General features: G+C 44.6%; 1 protein-coding gene across 1 annotated transcript in view; it reads right to left on the bottom strand.

Annotated features, from left to right (window-relative positions):
• FBXL17 (F-box and leucine rich repeat protein 17) overlaps window positions 1–17,470 on the bottom strand; it is a 512,147-nt gene extending 494,677 nt beyond the window's left edge. Inside the window, exons 1-2 of the mRNA XM_068979792.1 lie at window positions 16,562–17,470; window positions 526–648 (exon numbers count right to left, since the gene is read on the bottom strand). Coding sequence (XP_068835893.1) covers window positions 526–648; window positions 16,562–17,470 — 1,032 coding nt within the window. The remainder of the gene's footprint in view (window positions 1–525; window positions 649–16,561) is intronic.
• Between the last annotated feature and the right edge of the window lie 2,782 nt (window positions 17,471–20,252).

Here is a 20,252-nt window from a genome sequence, read left to right on the forward strand (position 1 = left end):
TCCATTTTGCTTCCATTTCTTCACACAAAATAACATTATAGGAATACTATTATCAAAAGTATAATAATTATTATATCAATAGGGATAATGATAGTAAGGTTGTGTATCAAATGAATATACATAAAACTCACAGAACAGTACATACATGGCAAGTCAGCAGTACTATTTAGGTGTTTGCCATCGCTGTCTACTAATTCTCTCTCCAAAAAGTGAAAAGTTAAGTAACTTTTCAAATGTAGTAGAAAAAAATAATAATATGGTGGGGGAAACAAAGAGGACCACAACAAAAAGGATTCAGAAGCAATCCCAAATTGCCAATCCAAACTAAAAGATATATCTATCACAGAAACCTAGCTTCAACTTGAATTTGAAAAAAAAAATAAATTACTAAAGCACAGAATTACAGATTTTAGTCATTTGAACTATCCTGAAAAACTACAGTGTGAAAGAAGTGATTTCTAAGAAGAAAAAAGACATTTTTTGAGTAGGTCAAATTGAGTGTTTTTCTAGTATCAGAATCCATACCTGCTGACGACTACTAAGATCCAGCTGCTTCCAAAACTGGAAATCTAAGCAAAGGTCACGCCAGTACTTGCAAACCAATGATGCAGAAAGGCAACGTTCATCCAGAGATAAATTGGAAAATATCTGTGAATAAAAAAGGAACCACATTATATGTGTTAAACATTTTAAAGGCAATAAAAGTTTTTACCAGTTAGAAAACATTAATCTTTTTTAAAAAGTGTATCCCTCGTATCAAGGACTAATCACAGCAAGGGAGCTGCTCCACTACATAAGAAACCCCGAGCACACTGTCTGTAAATGGCTGAGCACCAGGTTCCCCACAAATGTGTGCTGTGTGACCCCACAAAAATGTGGGTGAGGGGGCAGCCATCCTCCAGCCATGAAAAGTTGCCTTTTTAAAGCAGAAAACCATTCTAGTACCAGTGCCCATTACTCAAAGAGTCACTATTACGGACTGTCCTAAAAAGGAAGCGTGACATGCAATAGCTAAGGTCACAGCCGAGAAAGGAAAAAAGGACACTCAGTCTACTAAAACCATGAATACAAAGAGATATTATTACCAACCTTACAGAAAAAGAAAGGATTATAGGGGAGTATTATCAACAACTGTATGCCAACAAATTAGATAATCTAAACGAAACAAACTTCTAGATATATACAAACTACAAAAAACTGATTCAAGAAGAAATAGAAAATTTCAGTAGACCTTTAATAAGAGAAAATGTTGAGTCAGTAATCAAAAACTTCCAACGAAGAAAGGCCAAGGACGAGACGGCCCTAACAGTGATACATTTAAAGAACAAACAGAAATCCTTCTTAAATGACTCCCAAAACTGAAGTTTAAGGAAACTCTTGCTAACTCTATGAGGTTAGCATTACTCTGACACTAAAGTCAAAGACATCACAAGAAAACTATACACCAATGTCTCTTACGAATTTAAATGCAAAAAACCCTTAAAAAGCCTACTTGGCCCTTGGACAGCATAGGGATTGGGATGCTGACCCTTCATGCAGTTGAAATCCAAGTGTAACTTCATAGTCGGCCCTCCCTATGTGCAATTCACCATCCATAGATTGAACCAACCAAGGACCACATACTATCACAGTGCTTACTGTCGAAAAGAAACCTGCATGTAAGACCTGCATAGTTCAAATCCATGCTGTTAAAGAGTCAACCATATCACCAAAGTAAGTCAAGCAGCGTATTAGAAGGATCATATACCACAGTCAAGTGGTACTTATCCCAAGAATACAAAAATGGTTCAACAGGCAAAAATGAATCCATTTAAGACACCACATTAATAAAATAAAGGTTTAGAAAACTCAATCATTCCAATTAATGTAGAAAAAGCGTTTGACAAAATGCAATACCCTTTCTTGGCAAAAATACTCAGGAAACTAGGAATGAAGGGAACTTCCTTAATGTGATAGATGGCATGTGTAAAAATCCTGCGATTATTATTATACTTAATAGTGAAAGACTGAATACTTTCCCCTGAGATGAGGAACAAGACAAAGATTTCTGATGTCTCCACTTCTACACAACACTGTACTAGAGATTCTGGCCTGGGCAATTACATAAGGAAAAGAATTAAAGGGCATTCAGATTAGGGTCATGGTGGAGAGGTCCGACAGAGTGTGGCCCACTTGAGGAGGGAATGGCAAGACACTTCAGTATTCTTGCCTTGAGAACCCCATGAACAGTATGAAAAGGCAAAATGATAAGATACTGAATGAGGACCTCCCCAGGTCAGTAGGTGCCCAGTATGCTACTGGAGATCAATGGAGAAATAACTCCAGAAAGAATGAAAGGATGGAGCCAAAGCAAAAACAGCACCCAGCTGTGGATGTGACTGGTGATAGAAACAAACTCTGATGCTGTAAAGAGCAATATTGCATAGGAACCTGGAATGTCGGGTCCATGAATCAAGGTAAATTGGAAGTGGTCAAACAAGAGATGGCAAGAGTAAACGTCAACATTCTAGGAATCAGCAAACTAAAATGGACTGGAATGGGTGAATTTAACTCAGATGACCATTATATCTACTGTGGGCACGAATCCCTCAGAAGAAATGGAGTAGCCATCATGGTCAACAAAAGAGTCCGAAATGCAGTACTTGGATGCAATCTCAAAAGCGACAGAATGATCTCTGTTCGTTTCCAAGGAAAACCATTCAATATCACCGTAATCCAAGTCTATGCCCCAACCAGTAACAATGTAGAAGCTGAAGTTGAAGGGTTCTATGAAGACCTACAAGACCTTGTAGAAATAACACCCAAAAAAGATGTCCTTTTCATTATAGGGGACTGGAATGCAAAAGTAGGAAGTCAAGAAACACCTGGAGTAACAGGCAAATTTAGCCTTGGAATGCGGAATGAAGCAGGGCAAAGACTAATAGAGTTCTGCCAAGAAAATGCACTGGTCATAGCAAACACCCTCTTCCAACAACACAAGAGAAGACTCTATACATGGACATCACCAGATGGTCAACACCGAAATCAGATTGATTATATTCTTTGCAGCCAAAGATGGAGAAGCTCTATACAGTCAGCAAAAACAAGACCGGGAGCTGACTGTGGCTCAGATCATGAACTCCTTATTACCAAGTTCAGACTTAAATTGAAGAAAGCAGGGAAAACCGCTAGACCATTCAGGTATGACCTAAATCAAATCCCTTATGCTTATACAGTGGAAGTGAGAAATAGATTTAAGAGTCTAGATCGGATAGATAGAGTGCCTGATGAACTATGGAATTAGGTTCATGACACTGTACAGGAGACAGGGATCAAGACCATCCCCATGGAAAAGAAATGCAAAAAAAGCAAAATGGCTGTCTGAGGAGGCCTTACAAATAGCTGTGAAAAGAAGAGAAGCAAAAAGCAAAGGAAAAAAGGAAAGATATAAGCATCTGAATACAGAGTTCCAAAGAAGAGCAAGAAGAGATAAGAAAGCCTTCTTCAGCAATCAGTGCAAAGAAATAGAGGAAAAGAACAGAATGGGAAAGACTAGAGATCTCTTCAAGAAAATTAGAGATACCAAGGGAACATTTCATGCAAGGATGGGCTCGATAAAGGACAGAAATGGTAGGGACCTAACAGAAGCAGAAGATATTAAGAAGAGGTGGCAAGAATACACAGAAGAACTGTACAAAAAAGATCTTCACAACCCAGATAATCACGATGGTGTGATCACTCATCTAGAGACAGACATCTTGGAATGTCAAGTCAAGTGGGCCTTAGAAAGCATCACTATGAACAAAGCTAGTGGAGGTGATGGAATTCCAGTGGAGCTATTTCAAATCCTGAAAGATGATGCTGTGAAAGTGCTGCACTCAATACGCCAGCAAATTTGGAAAACTCAGCAGTGGGCACAGGACTGGAAAAGGTCAGTTTTCATTCCAATCCCAAAGAAAGGCAATGCCAAAGAATGCTCAAACTACTGCACAATTGAACTCACCTCACACGCTAGTCAAGTAATGCTCAAAATTCTCCAAGACAGGTTTCAACAATTTGTGAACCGTGAACTTCCTGATGTTCAAGCTGGTTTTAGAAAAGGCAGAGGAACCAGAGATCAAATTGCCAACATCCGCTGGATCATGGAAAAAGCAAGAGAGTTCCAGAAAAACATCTATTTCTGCTTTATTGACTATGCCAAAGCCTTTGACTGTGTGGATCACAATAAACTATGGAAAATTCAGAGAGAGATGGGAATACCAGACCACCTGACCTGCCTCTTGAGAAATCTGTATGCAGGTCAGGAAGCAACAGTTAGAACTGGACATGGAACAACAGACTAGTTCCAAATAGGAAAAGGAGTGCATCAAGGCCATATATTGTCACCCTGCTTATTTAACTTCTCTGCAGAGTACATCATGAGAAACGCTGGACTGGAAGAAACACAAGCTGGAATCAAGATTGCCGGGAGAAATATCAATAACCTCAGATATGCAGATGACACCACCCTTACGGCAGAAAGTGAAGAGGAACTAAAAAGCCTCTTGATGAAAGTGAAAGAGGAGAGTGATAAAGTTGGCTTAAAGCTCAACATTCAGAAAACGAAGATCATGGCATCCAGTCCCATCACTTCATGGGAAATAGATGGGGAAACAGTGGAAACAGTGTCAGACTTTATTTTTGGGGGCTCCAAAATCACTGCAGATGGTGACTGCAGCCATGAAATTAAAAGACGCTTATTCCTTGGAAGGAAAGTTATGATCAACCTAGATAGCATATTCAAAAGCAGAGACATTACTTTGCCGACTAAGGTCCATCTAGTCAAGGCTATGGTTTTTCCAGTGGTCATGTATGGATGTGAGAGTTGGACTGTGAAGAAAGCTGAGTGCCGAAGAATTGATGCTTTTGAACTGTGGTGTTGGAGAAGACTCTTGAGAGTCCTTTGGACTGCAAGGAGATCCAACCAGTCCATTCTGAAGGAGATTAGCCCTGGGTGTTCTTTGGAAGGAATGATGCTAAAGCTGAAACTCCAGTACTTTGGCCACCTCATGCGAAGAGTTGACTCATTGGAAAAGACTCTGATGCTGGGAGGGATTGGGGGCAGGAGGAGAAGGGGATGACAGAGGATGAGATGGCTGGATGGCATCACGGACTCGATGGACGTGAGTCTGAGTGAACTCCAGGAGTTGTTGATAGACAGGGAGGCCTGGTGTGCTGTGATTCATGGGGTTGCAAAGAGTCAGACATGACTGAGCGACTGAACTGAACTGAACAGTTACAATTATCATGATCTTATATAGAAAAATTATATACAAAAAAATTTAGAGCTAAGAAGCAAATATTTGTATACACTATCAATGAACAATTCAGAAATAAAATAAGGAGGGACTTCCCTGGTGGTGCAGTGGATAAGAATCCACCCTCCAATGCAGGAGACATGAGTTTGAAGCCTGATCCAGAAGGATTCTACATACTGAAAAGCAACTAAACCTGTGCACCACAGCTACTCAACACTCAATCTAGAACCTGTGCTCTGCAAGAGAAGCCTCCACTCACTGCAACTAGAGCCAGCCTACACAATCACAAATAAATAAATACAACTGTAAGACAGGAAAGCACTTCTATTTTTAATAGCATCAGAAAATGCTTTTTTACTGTTTCCATGTCTTTATATCGAAACTTTCCATTCTTCGGGTCAATGTTATATTCTCTTATAATTTGAACAATGTTTCCTTCCAATCTTTAACATGTTTATTACAGTTTGAAGTTTTTATCTCCTAAGTCTAATATCTGTGCTTACTCAATTTCTATTAACTGTTTTGTTTCCTCTCAGTATAGGTCACTTTTTCTCTGTCTCTTTACATGTCTCATAATTTTTCATTCAAAACCAGACATTTTAGATAACATACTGTAGCAACTCTGGAATTTGATTTACTTCTCTGAAATCTGTCTCGACTTTAATCTCCCTGGTGTTAAATGGTAGGATCTGAAGTTTGAATGTTTGTTTTCATGTCTCTGCTCAACTTTTAATTCTTATTCATATTTCTTTAGCGTAGCTTCCCTGTGTCTAAATTTGGGCAAAAAAAAAAATGCTCAAATACCTCGAGGCTGCCCTTCAATCTGTGCATGGGTTGGAAGAGCATATTCAAGGCTTATTCTCAAGGTTGCTTTGGCCCTTGCTTTCTGCTAGATACTCTCAAGTCTCCCCAGGACATGTGCGTAGTTTGAGTAAACCAAGGATATGTGAAGAGCTTATTATCCCTTTATGGGTCTCTCATTTCCAAGATCTGCTGGTTAAATTCCTAGCTGATCCCCACCTCATCCGAACTGGCACCACAATATGAAACTTGAAAATATGTGGGTTTTAACCATTTTCTTCCTACAAAGTTCATCACATTTAGCTGACAGATACAGGTTGTTATTCATTGCCCCTAACTGAGTCGGTGATGGCATCACCAACTTGATGGACATGAGTGTGAGTGAACTCCGAGAGTTGGTGATGGACAGGGAGGCCTGGTGTGCTGTGATTCATGGGGTCGCAAAGAGTCAGATATGACTGAGCAACTGAACTCAACTGAGTTACCCTCTTAAGACACCAAAACAGCTAGTTGTTGCTATTCAGCCACTAAGTCTTTGTGACCCAATGGACTGCAGCACACCAGGCTTCCCTGTCCTTCACTATCTCCCGGGGTTTGCTCTAATTCACGTGTATTGAGTCAGTGATGCCATCCAACCATCTCATCCTCTGTCGTCCCCTTCTCCTCCCGCCTTCAATCTTTCCCAGCATTAGGGTCTTTTCCAATGAGTCAGTTCTTCGCATCAGGTGGCCCAAGTATTAGGGCTGGGGCCTCAGCATCAGTCCCTCCAGTGAATATTCAGGACTCATTTCCTCTAGGATTGATTGGTTTGATCTATTGCTGTTAGGGGTCTCAATTCAAGAGTGGTACAGACTTCCACTATTCTTACCTGAAGCTCTAGTAGTTTTCCTAAGAATAAATACATATTAATTTGTTGTCTGCCTTTGGTCAATTCCCAAAGCCCTAATAGTTTAGGGCAATTTTGCCCAGTTATTTACATACATATGTATATGGGTATTGATATGTGGGTATATACATATATGACATGTGTGTGTATATATATACACATACATATACTGTTTGCAGAGAGGATTCACCAAACTTTTTATACAGCCAAAGTTAGAAGTTCCTCTCTGGTAGGTTTTTTTATTCTTGTCCTCCACATTTCATAGACAAGAAAATAAAAATTTAGAGAAACTAGATCATTTGTTGAAGGTTAAAGGACTACATGATTTTAAAGGGCTAACTTGTCCCTTAGCAAACAGAAGATGTCTGGCATATTCTGGAACCAAGAAACACCTTATTTAAAATATGTGTGACTTTGGATAGCACCTTCTTTGGACCTTAATTTGTTCTTTTGTAAAAGTAAGATGATTGTCACAACAGATAATTGACTAAATCTAGGCAGATTTTACTCAGGTGAAAGGAAATTCAAAGAGTGAGTGAAGGGAAGATAACACCTGTACCAGCAAAGATGGATTAAAAAAAAAAAAAAAAAGCAAAATAGAAGCTGAAACACCAGTGCATATTTAACAGATCTCTGCATATGGTTTGTTGTAGGCAACCTATAAAATGGCCCTCAATGACCCCACCTCCTGGTAGTTACACCTGTGTAAGCCTCTCCTCATGAGCATAAGCAGGGTTTGTTGACTCACTTTTAATGAAGAGTACGGCAGAAGAGATTGGGTTAAGAAAACTGCGGCCTCTTATTTTGGGTGTTCTTGACTCTGCTGCTGCATGTGATCAGCCCTTTGGAGAAGTCTCAAATGGCATGGCAAGGAACTGCAACATCTGTCCAACAGCCAAGCAAGACCTGAGACCTGCCAACAACCACGCGAGTAAGCCTGGGTGAAAACTCTCGCACCCCAGCCGAGCAGCCCCAGCGACATCTTGATCATAGCTTCATAAGAGACCCTGGATCAGAGGGACCCAGCAAAGCTATGAAAAAGATTCCCACAGAAAACATGAAATAATAAATGTTTGTGGTCTTAAACTGCCGAACTTGTTAAACAGGAATAATTAACTAACATATGTTTTAATATACCAGCTTTTCTTAACAGGGCATTAAAATGCTATCTCGCCCATACCCTAACTTCTCAGAAAATAATAACTCTGCCCCATGGTGTTTCTCTTAATTCATTTAACAAACATGTGTGTACATGTACCTGGGCTTCTATGGGAGACACTAAGGTAGGAGATTTGTTCACTGACCTCAAAATTATATATTCAAAGACATGTCTGAATTATCTTTGGATAAGCTGAGATTGAAGAGAAAGAACATTTCAAAGGGTGCTTTGAAGAAAAGAACATAAAGGACTGACCTGGACCAACATTTCTGTTAAATAAGAAAGAGGAAAAAATGACAATGGAAAAACTGAAATGGCACTTGGATCAAGCCAGGAAGTTGCTTACATTAACACAGTTCTGTTAAGAACAGCTTGAGCATGACAGAAGTCCACACCAAGAAGGTATTCTAAGGCTGCAAAAGATAGAGGCATGGGTCATCTTGTATTTGCTGCTCACTGTCCTAATATACAGGGGAAAATGAGTTACTCTTTCAATCCAGGTCATCTAGCCCTGCCTCCTGAAAAACCTGTATGCAGATCAAGAAGAACAGTTAGAACTGGACATGGAACAATGGACTGGTTCCAAATTGGGAAAGGTGTATGTCAAGGCTGTATATTGTCACCCTGCTTATTTAACTTATATGTAGAGTACATCATGCAAAATGCCGACTGGATGAAGCACAAGCTGGAACCAAGATTGCCAGGAGAAATAACAACCTCAGATATGCAGATGACACCATCCTTAAGGCAGAAAGCGAAGAGGAACTAAAGAGCCTCTTGATGAAAGTGAAAGAGGAGAGTAAAACGGCTGGTTTAAAACTCAACGTTCAAAAAACTAAGATCATGGCATCCAGTCCCATGACTTCATGGCAAATAGATGGGGATACAGTGGAAACAGTGAGACTTTATTTTGGGGGGGGTTCCAAAATCACTGCAGATGGTGACTGCAGCCTTGAAATTAAAAGATGCTTGTTCCTTGGAAAAGATATGACAAACCTTGACAGCACATTAAAAAGCGAGACATTACTTTGCCAACAAAAGCCGTCTAGTCAAAGCTATGGTTTTTCCAGTGGTCATGTATGGATGTGAGAGTTGGACTATAGAGAAAGCTGAGCACCGAAGAATTGATGCTTTTGAACTGTGATGTTGGAGAAGACTCTTGAGAGTCCGTTGGACTGCAAGGAGATCCAACCAGTCCATCCCAAAGGAGATCAGTCCTGGGTGTTCATTGGAAGGACTGAAGCTGAAGTTCCAGGACTCTGGCCACCTAAGGCGAAGAGCTGACTCATTAGAAAAGACCCCTAATGCTGGGAAAGACTGAGGGCAGGAGAAGGGGATGACAGAGGATGAGATGGCTGGATGGCATCACTGACTCGACGGACAGGAGTCTGAGCGTGCTCCGGGAGATAGCGGAGGACAGGGAAGCCTGGTGTGCTGCAGTCCATGGGGTCCCAAAGAGTCCGATATGACTGAGCGACTGAACAGCAAGCAGCCCTGGAAAACAGAAGAGGAAGCAGAGGGCAAGCGGCTGGCTTTCACAGGATGACTTGGAAGATGTAGACGTTGCTTCTGCTCCCACCCTATTGCCTAATATTTAGTCACAGCCACCCCTATCCATGAGAGGTTAAGAAACAGTCTCTGGTTAGAGCCCATGTGCCTAGCTAGAACACGGTAGGTTCTGTTACAACAGCAATATAAAGGGAACGATATCGGGAAACAGCAATGACTTCTAGTCAAGACCTGGGTTGAAAACACGCTAAGTATTCCTAGATCTTTAGGGGTGGATCTGGACAATGCAACTAAACTATTAATTACCAGAAAATGTATAAGTCATATTACTGATACAATCTGAACTAACCACTACCAAGCCAATACCCAAGTACTGTCAAGCCTTGAAGATTCTACTTTTGACTAAGGCATCACTATAAGTCATCAAAAGATACTTCAGACTAAAGAAACTTCCAGAGAACATACTGTTGCTTAACATTTGGGCATACATATCCCACAGACCTTTAAAAATTAACCATGTGACACCTATATTTGGCCATTTCTTTTCTTAATGAAGAGATCTTACCTACTATCAGACACTACTACAAGATGGAGATAAGGTTTATAAGCAAGCAGGTTGCATGCAAGTTATAGAAAGAAAAGAAGTAAATGTGTGTAGCAATTTCAGATTGACTATCTCCTCTGTGTCAGTTCAATTTTTCTGGTCTTTTCCATTTTTTTCCTATGAACATCATATATTGTCTCTTTCTTAAATAGTCTACTTACAACAACTTGCCGAAAGCTTGAAAGAAACATTTACTGACTAGTCTGTTGAATAAAGCACCACTTAGAAAAACAGAGACACAAAATATATTTCTTGTATTTTTCCTTTTTTTTTAATCTGCACTATGCAGCTTGCAGGGATCTGAGTTCCCCGACCAGGGAGTGAACCCGAGCCCCGGCAGTGAAAGCATGGAGTCCTAACCACTGACCTCCAGGGAACCCTTTCTGGTATTTTTCTAACCATACAGCCAAAGGGAAGTCATAGATTCTAAAACTATTTCCTCATCTATAATCAAAATAATTTCTCATAGTTTAACCTTTAAAATTTAAAGCACAGCAAACCAATAAAACCCCATCTATGACTACACAGAGTGTCAGTCTATAGTCAAGTATTCACAGAAGAGTAAGTTTTATTCTAAAGCAAGTCACCAAATTCAATAAAACATGACTCCTTAAGTATTCGGGAGGAGACTCTATGAAACGATGTGCCCTCTGACACATCTCCAGGACTCTGAGCACTTCCTTGTGTTCCGGCACAAAACAGTCTAAGCTCATCTTGTGTCTTCCTTGTCCCAACTCTGGAATCAGTCACTTCTCCAAGAACACTGATTCCTTTTCGCAGACAATGGTATTTAGAAGCTAAGATACGGACACTAAGCATGCTCACTGTTTTGGGCACTGCTGCTCAGATTCCCTCAGGGCAGAGGAAGGCACCGCATCCATGATCACACACATGAGCCCATCTCCCAACACTGCTCCTAGCTTCTCCCCCTACATGGGTGTCCTTTCCACGCCACCGGGGCTCCAAAGTGGCCAACAGTTGGGCAGCATTCGCTATTTCTAATTGAAGTATCGTTGATTCACAATATTATGTTAGTTTCAGGTGTACAACATAGTGATTCAATGTTTTTACAGATTATACTCCATTTGAAGTCATACAAAATAATGGCTGTATTTCCCTGTGCTGGACACTATGTGCTTATTGCTCCAAGACTCTTGATAAGCATAAAACAGGATATTTAACCAAAGGAAAATAACTTTTTAAGAAAGTATTATTTTAATAGTAAATGCTTCCATATTTGCCTTCACATATCTTCCCTCACATTCCCTATCATTTATAGAACCTGATATCTTAAGCTGATAAAGAACAGCTCAAGGTTAACTCCCTTGAACAGCTACTCATTACAAGGCACAAAAATTTACAGGCTTCCCAAAATGAGAAGAAAACAAGTCTCACCTTTTGGTAGCCTGATTTAATTAAGTTATCCAAGATTTCCAGGCATTCTCCAGCCAAAAGATATCTTGAACCTGACTTCCTAAGGACACTTCATTTCAGCACTGGCTAAGATCATCCCTGGAACTCTAGAGACATACCTTCTAGAATTTATGTGGTACCGGAACCTTAGGTCAAAGCATTCACAAAAAGCTACACTAACTTAGTTTCTCTTACCCACTACTAATCTACATTCAAAGCTTTAAAAAGTTGTATTTACTCATTTTCTTTGACTTCCATTTTCATTGCTTTTTTAATATCTGAAAAAAACAGATCGGATACATAAGCTTTCCTCCAAAACACATTTCTCTTGTAAAACTCTTCCTTGATCACTAAAGCAACCTGTTGGTAATAAAGCTATAAAAATACAGATTTAATTAACTACTGACACACTATCAGAGACGCATTCATGGTAAAGTGGTTTTCTAATGGTGGTGATGGATTTTGGATCTCTTACCCGGTTGGCTTAGAAAAGAAATAGTCTGCTGACAGAGACCAAGGTATCTAAATATATAGCACACAAAGCCTCTGAAATTTAAATATAGATTCAAAATACCCAGTTACTCAAATAGCAACTACTTAAAAATGTTCCACTGCTGTCATTTGATAAAACTGTTATAGTGATTCTACTATATAAAAACCTAAACCTAACTGTGATATCAGTAGGCAAGATCGATTAAAGTTTTACAGGCAACAGGTACCAAAGACTGAGGCTACCTTATCTGATCTAAAAAAATGCATTACCAGTTCAAGATCAAACGTAATGGGGTTAATTAAGTGTTCAATACCTAAGAAAATGATATCCCCATAGTTGAACTTTGAAGGGCCATTCCCTGCTTCTCAAAGTTCTTGTATTTAAAAACAATTCAACCCCAAAGACCCAATTATAAAATTAGCCTCTGACTCATAATGGTTAGAAGCTGACTGGTGTTAAGTTTCCACCTACCCTCCAATTAAGCAATTTCTTTCATAAAATCTCTGAGAGAAGGTTAATCAAGCCCTTTCACACCGTATGTTGAAAAGACCTCACGACCTGGAAACACTGAACTGAGTTCTAGCCCAGGGTCTGCCATTCACTATCTAAAATGCCCTGGGGTAAGCCATTTCACTTCTCCAGGCCTGCTTTTTTTCATGCATAAGGAGTAGGGAGTGATCAAATGACCTCAAAGGTCTCTTCCTGAAGTTACATAATTACAATTCCCAGTGAAGCTCACCATTTCAAGAAAGAATTCATTTTTACACAGCTCCCAGGAGAAGGGGGAGACAGAGGATGGATGGTTGGATGGCATCACCGATTCCATGGACATGAGTTTGAGTAAACTCCAGGAGGTGGTGATGGACAGGGAGGCCTGGCATGCTGCAGTCCATGGGGTCACAGAGAGTTGGACACGACTGAGCGACGGAACTGAATATCACACTATATTGAAATAAATACAGTATGGCATAATAGTATGCGAAACTACACAACTAAAAAGAATGAAGGAAACCATATACTAACAACAAAAAAACCTCCAATTCATACAGTTAATGAAAAAAACTGAACATGTACATTTTTATGCCATTTGTGGAAAAGGCTATGAAGTTTTACATAGGGCTTTCTACAATGAAGAAAATATTCTGGATATGCATAGTCCAAATACAGTAGCTACCAGCCACACATGACTACTGATCTCTGAAATACAGTTACTGTGACTGAGAAGCTCAATTTTAAATTTTACTTAATTTTAACTACTGTAAATTTAAATAGTAATCAGTTCAGTCAGTTCAGCCGCTCAGTCATGTCCAACTCTTTGGGACCCCAAGGACTGCTAGGCCTCCCTGTCCATCACCAACACCAAGAGTTTACTCAAACCCAGTGTCCATTGAGTCAATGTCGCCATCCAACCATCTCATCCTCTGTCATCCCCTTCTCCTCCTGCCTTCAATCTTTCTCAGAATCAGGGTCTTTTCCAATGAGTCAGTTCTTCGCATCAGGTGGCCAAAGGATGGGAGTTTCAGCTTCAGCATCAGTCCTTCCAATAAATATTCAGGACTGATTTCCTTTAGAATGGACGATTGGATCTCCTTGCTGTCCAAGGGACTCTCATATAAATAGTAATATGTGACTAGAAACTACTGTACCCCACAATACAGGTCTAGAAAAAAAAAATCTAAACTGGTAGTGGTAGTTAGTGACCTCTGGAGAAAAAACTAGATGGAGGGTAGCGGTGAACCAAGGCAAACTTTTGCTTTCCCCGCATTATGTGAACTTAAAGCAGGTAATACTCACTACTTACATAAAAACAAAACTGAAAAAGACCTACTGATATTGAGTCAAAAATTTGACTGAAGCAGAGTAGAAAGAATTGAGTTTTTTCTCTTTTGCTTTTACCATACCTGGGAAAAAGTGAACAAGTATGGTAGTTTGAGTCAACTTCCCTAAAAACATCTTTAAATCATATCTCGTCACATCTTTTGCCCAAAATCTCTCCCCTCCACCTTCCCATTCTCTGTAACTATGGTAACTTCTGGTACAAAGGACTCAGCAGTACAATTTTAGAAGTTATGGCCCATTATCAGGGAAGTTGGGCATATTTTCTAATAGGGGTAATGGATTTCTGCCTCTATAAGCACAACCCTCTGGTACTGTTAAAAAAAAAAAAAGTCATAGCTCCCTAAGTCTTCTCTTCTTCAAGCCATAAGAGCCAGAAACTCTTCACCATCCAAGACTCTGTTGCGGCTCAAAACAACTCAGGATAGAAACACTTCTTGGAGACTTCCATTATTGGCATGGTGTATATTCACTCAGAGTCTCAACCCAGACTTCCTAAAACACCTGGCCATTCGCTCCTTCATCAATATTTACTGAGTGCTGTTAAATGCCAGGCACTGCACTTAGGGGAGGAGACAGAGCAATGAACAATATTTAAGTAGAAAGAGCCTCTGCCCTTCAAAGCTTGATCCCCAAAAGTTAATTGGGTTGCTAAACACTAAAAAACTCTAACTTTAATTCATTCTAGACAGTCCAACTCATGCTTATGCTGAATACCACGGGGACCATGAAAACCACACAGAGTAGCTCTATCCATGTTTCTAATACAAGTAATGGAAATCTACATAACGTGTGTAAATACTGCAACACAACAGGGGAAGTCCAATGAATAATTTCCCCAAATGTTCCTTAGAACAAGTTTTCGACAGTCCTTAGCAAAAATGTGGAAAAGAACAATGTTGTAAATAAACTGATTGTATTGGAACTCCCTTTATTATGAAATCATGTCCTTCCTCCTTTCTTTTCTTTTATTTTTGTTTTTGTATTAAAATATCCTCTACCTCATGAAATAATGATACTTTAGGTAGAAAGTGGGAAGTATCTGCTTTTTACTTTGTTTTTAAACAGTCTTACTTACCAAATAACAAGACAGCAATCAAACCTCTATGCCAAATATTTGTTGATATTTCATTTGTCCATGTTGTCCACTAAGTTAAAAGATTCAAGAACATTCCCTCTGCCCTAAAATGCACAGCCTGAACATACAGAGGCAGTAATTACTCCTTCAAAAATACACCACTGAAAGGTAAACAACTTCAGTTCAGTCACTCAGTCGTGTCTGACTCTGTGACCCCATGAACCACAGCACGCCAGGCCTCCCTGTCCATCACCAACTCCCGGAGTTCACTCAGACTCAAGTCCATTGAGTCGGTGATGCCATCCAACCATCTCATCCTCTTGGACATGTGGAAAAGTTAAGCTTTCCCAGTTCTTTGCTATATTATTTACAAAAATATTAATATCACAGTAAAACAAATCCAAGCACACAGGATTATAAACATGCAAAAAGTCCAATCAAAGTATATTGTTCAGAATAAAAATTATAATTGATGACAGCTACTTCAGTAACAATAAAACTAGCCAAATTTTTATCTAGGTTTTTCTAGTCTTAAATACCATCCACAGTGATAAAGGGGGTTTATATTTATTAAGCTCCAGAAAGCTGCAGTGTGGGGGTGAGAGAGGAGAGAAAATAAATGGAAAAGAAACTTTTTAATACTAACTTACTACAAAGTATCACGTAATTGAGTTTATCACTGCTGCTGCTGCTTGACAAAACTGCAAATTTTACTTGGTAGCTGAAAGTGGGACCAGGTTTCCACGGGATATCTACCTCTTCCCCACTCACGTATCCCCCCAACAAAAAATACACTTGTCCTTACCGTCTGGTAATCTGTCTGCATTACCTAAGATAATAGAACATAGCATAAATAAAAGGGTTTTCAAGTCAGACAGGCCTAAACTCCGCAGATCTGTCTGTGTGTGACCTTGGGCAAGTCATTCAGCCCCTTGAAGCACCGCTGGCCTGTAAGCTCCACAGGAACACACACCACGTCGGCCTGACTTTCGACTGTAGGCACTTGCGCTGATACATCGGTTTCTTGTGTCGATGTTAACAATATTTCTTTCACGGCGTCAGCTGAAGGATTCGGTGAGATATTATGTATATAAAGCTCTAGCACTGTGCCTGATCATCGTGGTCAAGTGCTCGATAGGTAAAAGGTAACTGTTTTTTGACATCAGCTAGCAGTTATCAAACCTGAAATTACTGTCTGAACACTTTCCAACACTAATATACAAGTCTTCACTCGGTTAAGTACAAACCGCTCAAGGGATTTAAAAAAAAAAATTTTTTTTTTTTTTTTCCCACAGAAAACCTACAGTTTCTACAACAGTGGGCTTGGGACTCCCCTAGGTGAACCGGGATTACGCACAGCAGACCCAAGCGATTAAAAGGACCTTCGGCGGACTCCAAGCCCCTGCACTTGAAATAACCGGGTGTCAGGGAGTCCCCCCCGCGGGGCGTGCAGCAGAGAGAACCCCCGAGCGGGCCCGGCGGGGGGCGGGGGGCACGCAGACCCACCTTAAGCAGGATGGAGGGCGGCAGCTGGTTGATGTCCGGGGCGTCGGGGGGCGGCTCCCTGTGGCAGTCGCACGGCGGATCGGGGCCCTCCGGACAGTCGGCGTCGCCGCACTCGTGCTGCGGCTGCCGGGCGACCGAGGGGGCGGCGCCCCCCGCTCGGACCGCGTCCCCGCCGGCCTCCGCGGGGGCCCCTCCCGGAGCGGCGGGGGAGCGCGGGGCGCGGAGCGGCGGCGGGGGGTGCTGCTCGGGGCCGCCGCCCGCAGGCCCGCCGCCGCCGCCGCCGCCTCCGCCGCAGGCGCCCCCGCCGCAGCGGGGCTGCTTACAGGGGGTGCAGGCGGGGACCCCGGCCCCCTTCCGCTTGCACACCATCTCGGGGGGCGCGGGGGGCTCGGCCGGCGGCGCCCGGAAGAGCCGCGAGGCGGCGGGCGGCGCGGGCGGACGCACGGGCCCCGCGCGGGCCCACAGGAGGCTCCGGGCCGGCCGCTCCCGGGCGGCGGCGGCGGCCGGCCCCAGCTCCCCGCGGCCGGGGGCGGGCGGCGCGGCGACGGCGGCGGCGGCCGAGAGCAGAAGGCGGCGCGCGGCGTCCTCAGCGGCCAGGCCCGCGCGGCGCCGCGCCGGGGGCTGTGAGGAGGCCGCCGCGCCGTAGGCCCCGAGCGGCCGCGGCGACGACAGCGGCGGCTCCTCCTCCGGGCCGGCGGGGGCGGGCGCGCCGGGGCCGTGCACGACGAGGCAGAGCATGCAGGGCCCGCGGAAGAGGCAGTCTCGGCCCCGGGGCGCCGCCGCCGCCTTGGCCGGGGCCCCGCGGGGCCACCTGAGGAGAGGCCGGCGGCGGCGGCGCCACCAGCTGCCGCAGCGGGGCCGCTTCTGGCGCGGGCGGCGGCGCGGCTCCTTCGAGAGCAGGAGGCCCATAGGGGAGGCCCCGCGCAGGGGCCGGGTCAGGGCAGGCCGCGCGGGGGTCGGCCTCGGGCCCGCGGGCACACGCGGGCACACACACACACGGGCACACACGCGGCGCTGGGGGGCTACATGCTCTGCCCCGGGACGCCGGGAGACCACGGCGGGGCGCGAGCTCTTGGGACGCGACGGAGGCCGGCGAGCCTGCTGAGCGCGCGGCCGCTCGCAGCCTGGCCCGCCGCCTCAGGTGGTCAGGGCGGCGGCGGGGGAAGCGCGGGGCGCGCCTCAGACCACTTTAACGGCGGCTCTGCCGGCGGCGGCGCGCGCGCCCGCGGCACAGCTCGGCGCGCCGGGAGCGCGCGGCCGGAGCGGGAAGGGGGCGGGGCCGCGGCGGAGGCGCGCGCGGGGAGGCGAAGCGGGAGCGCGCGGCCCGATCGGGAAGGGGCGGGGCCGCGGCGGAGGCGCGCGCGGGGAGGCGAAGCGGGAGCGCGCGGCCCGATCGGGGAGGGGGCGGGGCCTCGGCGGCAGGGGGCCGGCTCGGGAGCGCGCGGCCCGCTCGGGAAGGGGTGTGGCCGATCGGGAAGGGGGCGGGGCCTCGGCGGCGCGCGTGGCCGCTCGCCCCCTGAGGGCCGCTCGGCCGGGCCCGCCGTCACGGGTGCGGGCTCACCGCCCCCTGTCCGCGTCGCCCGCGGTTTCCCGGAGCCCACGCCCCCTTCGTGGGGCCGGGGGGAGCCGCCCCCGAGCTCGTCGGGTGACGTCCGTGGGCACCGCCGCGCTGACGTCGCTAGGCGCAGGTTCGGGAACCGCCATTGGCCGGGAACCGGCGCTCTCACCGCCCGACCCGGACGCCGAGGCCGCTGAGGAGACCCGGTCCCGCCCGAGGCCAGCCTGGGTGCCCGGCGTGCTCTCCGCGAGAATGGTTCTCCCGCGAGGGACTCACGGGTGGACCGGCTCTGCCGTGTTTCTGCGCTTGTCTGCAGACACTTGTTGCTAGGGACGGACCGGCTTTCCCTAAGTGCGTTTCAGGATGAACCCACTTATCAGGTAATTTCAATTCAGTCGCTCAGTCGTGTCCGACTCTTTGCGACCCCATGAACCGCAGCAAGCCAGGCCTCCCTGTCCATCACCAGCTCCCCGAGTTCACCTAAACCCATGTCCATTGAGTCGGTGATGCCATCCAACCATCTCATCCTCTGTCGTCCCCTTCTCCTCCCACCTTCAGTCTTTCCCAGCATCAGGTTATTTTCCAGTGAGTCAGTTCTTCACTCAGGTGGCCAAAGTATTAGAGTTTCAGCTTCAACATCAGTCCTTCCGATGAATATTCAGGACTGATTTCCTTTAGGATTGACTCGTTAGATCTCCTTGCAATCCAAGGGACTCTCAAGAGTCTTCAACACCACAGTTCAAAAGCATCAATTCTTCGGTGCTCAGCTTTCTTTATGGTCCAACTCGCACATTCATACATGACTACTGGAAAAACCATAGCTTTGTCTAGATGGACCTTTGTTGGCAAAGTGATGGCTCTTTTTTAATATGCTGTCTAGGTTGGTCATAGCTTTTCTTCAAAGGAGCAAATGTCTTTTAATTTCATGGCTACAGTCACCATCTGCAGTGATTTTGGAGCCCCCCAAAATAAAGTCTGACACTGTTTCCACTGTTTCCCCATCTATTTGCCATGAAGTGATGGGACCAGATGCCATGATCTTAGTTTTCTTTCTTAGTTGAGTTTTAAGCCAACTTTTTCACTTTTTCAGGTTATTTAGACACACACAGATAAACACTTTCTCAACCCAGTTAGTCATGCAGCATCCCAGGCCGCACAGCTATGGAGGACTCCATCCTCTGTACCCATCGCTCCATCCATCACGCACAGGACTTTTAAAAAATGATTGCTTACTGCTTGCTCAGAGATAAAGGGCTCTAGGTGGACTTTGGAGATTCAGATTTCCTCAGAAAACTAGGAAATAGTCTTTGCAGACAGCCCTTTTGAAGATTTGACTGTAATGAGACCAGAGACATAAATCAGTAACTAGGAGTTGTACCTGGTGTTGAAAGAAGGTTAGTTTTCACAAGGGAGAAATTGGGAGTGGCTTTCACAAGGACTTGGACATGCTGATGCTGGGAGGGATTGGGGGCAGGTGGAGAAGGGGACGACAGAGGTTGAGATGGCTGGATGGCATCACGGACTCGATGGACGTGAGTCTGAGTGAACTCCGGGAGTTGGTGACGGACAGGGAGGCCTGGGGTGCTGCGATTCATGGGGTCGCAAAGAGTCAGACAGGACTGAGCGGCTGAACTGAACAGAACTGAACTGGACATGCTGATGGGAATGAGCCAGTAGAAAGGAGGAGGTAGGGAAATACAAAGAGAGAATACAGCAAGGCCCTTGAGAAGATGAAATGGCAATCACCTGTGGACAGATACAGTCTTCATTGTGATTGGAAGGAAGGAGGCAAGGATAGGTCAAGGATGACTGAGAAAACAGCGTTGCAGCTTTGAAGGCCTGTCCGCAGCACTCAAGGCCTGTCTGCACAGAGACCTTTGAACATCCTGACTTCACCACCACACTGGCCAGCCTTACCCACTCTTCACCTGACCTGCCATCAGACTTTTGCTAATCGAGGCCTCCTTATCAGGAATCACTTTTATTTTAAGATCTCCCTTTCGGAGCTTGATCACAGTGAGATGGAATGCCAAGAATCCTACAGGCAGAGATTGATCAAAGGGTTTTACATAGGTTTCTTCCAAGATACTGCCCAAACTGCATTCACCTACAGATATTATCCACACATCTTTT

The sequence above is a fragment of the Capricornis sumatraensis genome, chromosome 9 (genome assembly GCF_032405125.1).
Source record: "Capricornis sumatraensis isolate serow.1 chromosome 9, serow.2, whole genome shotgun sequence".
NCBI classification, from domain to species: Eukaryota; Metazoa; Chordata; class Mammalia; order Artiodactyla; family Bovidae; genus Capricornis; species Capricornis sumatraensis.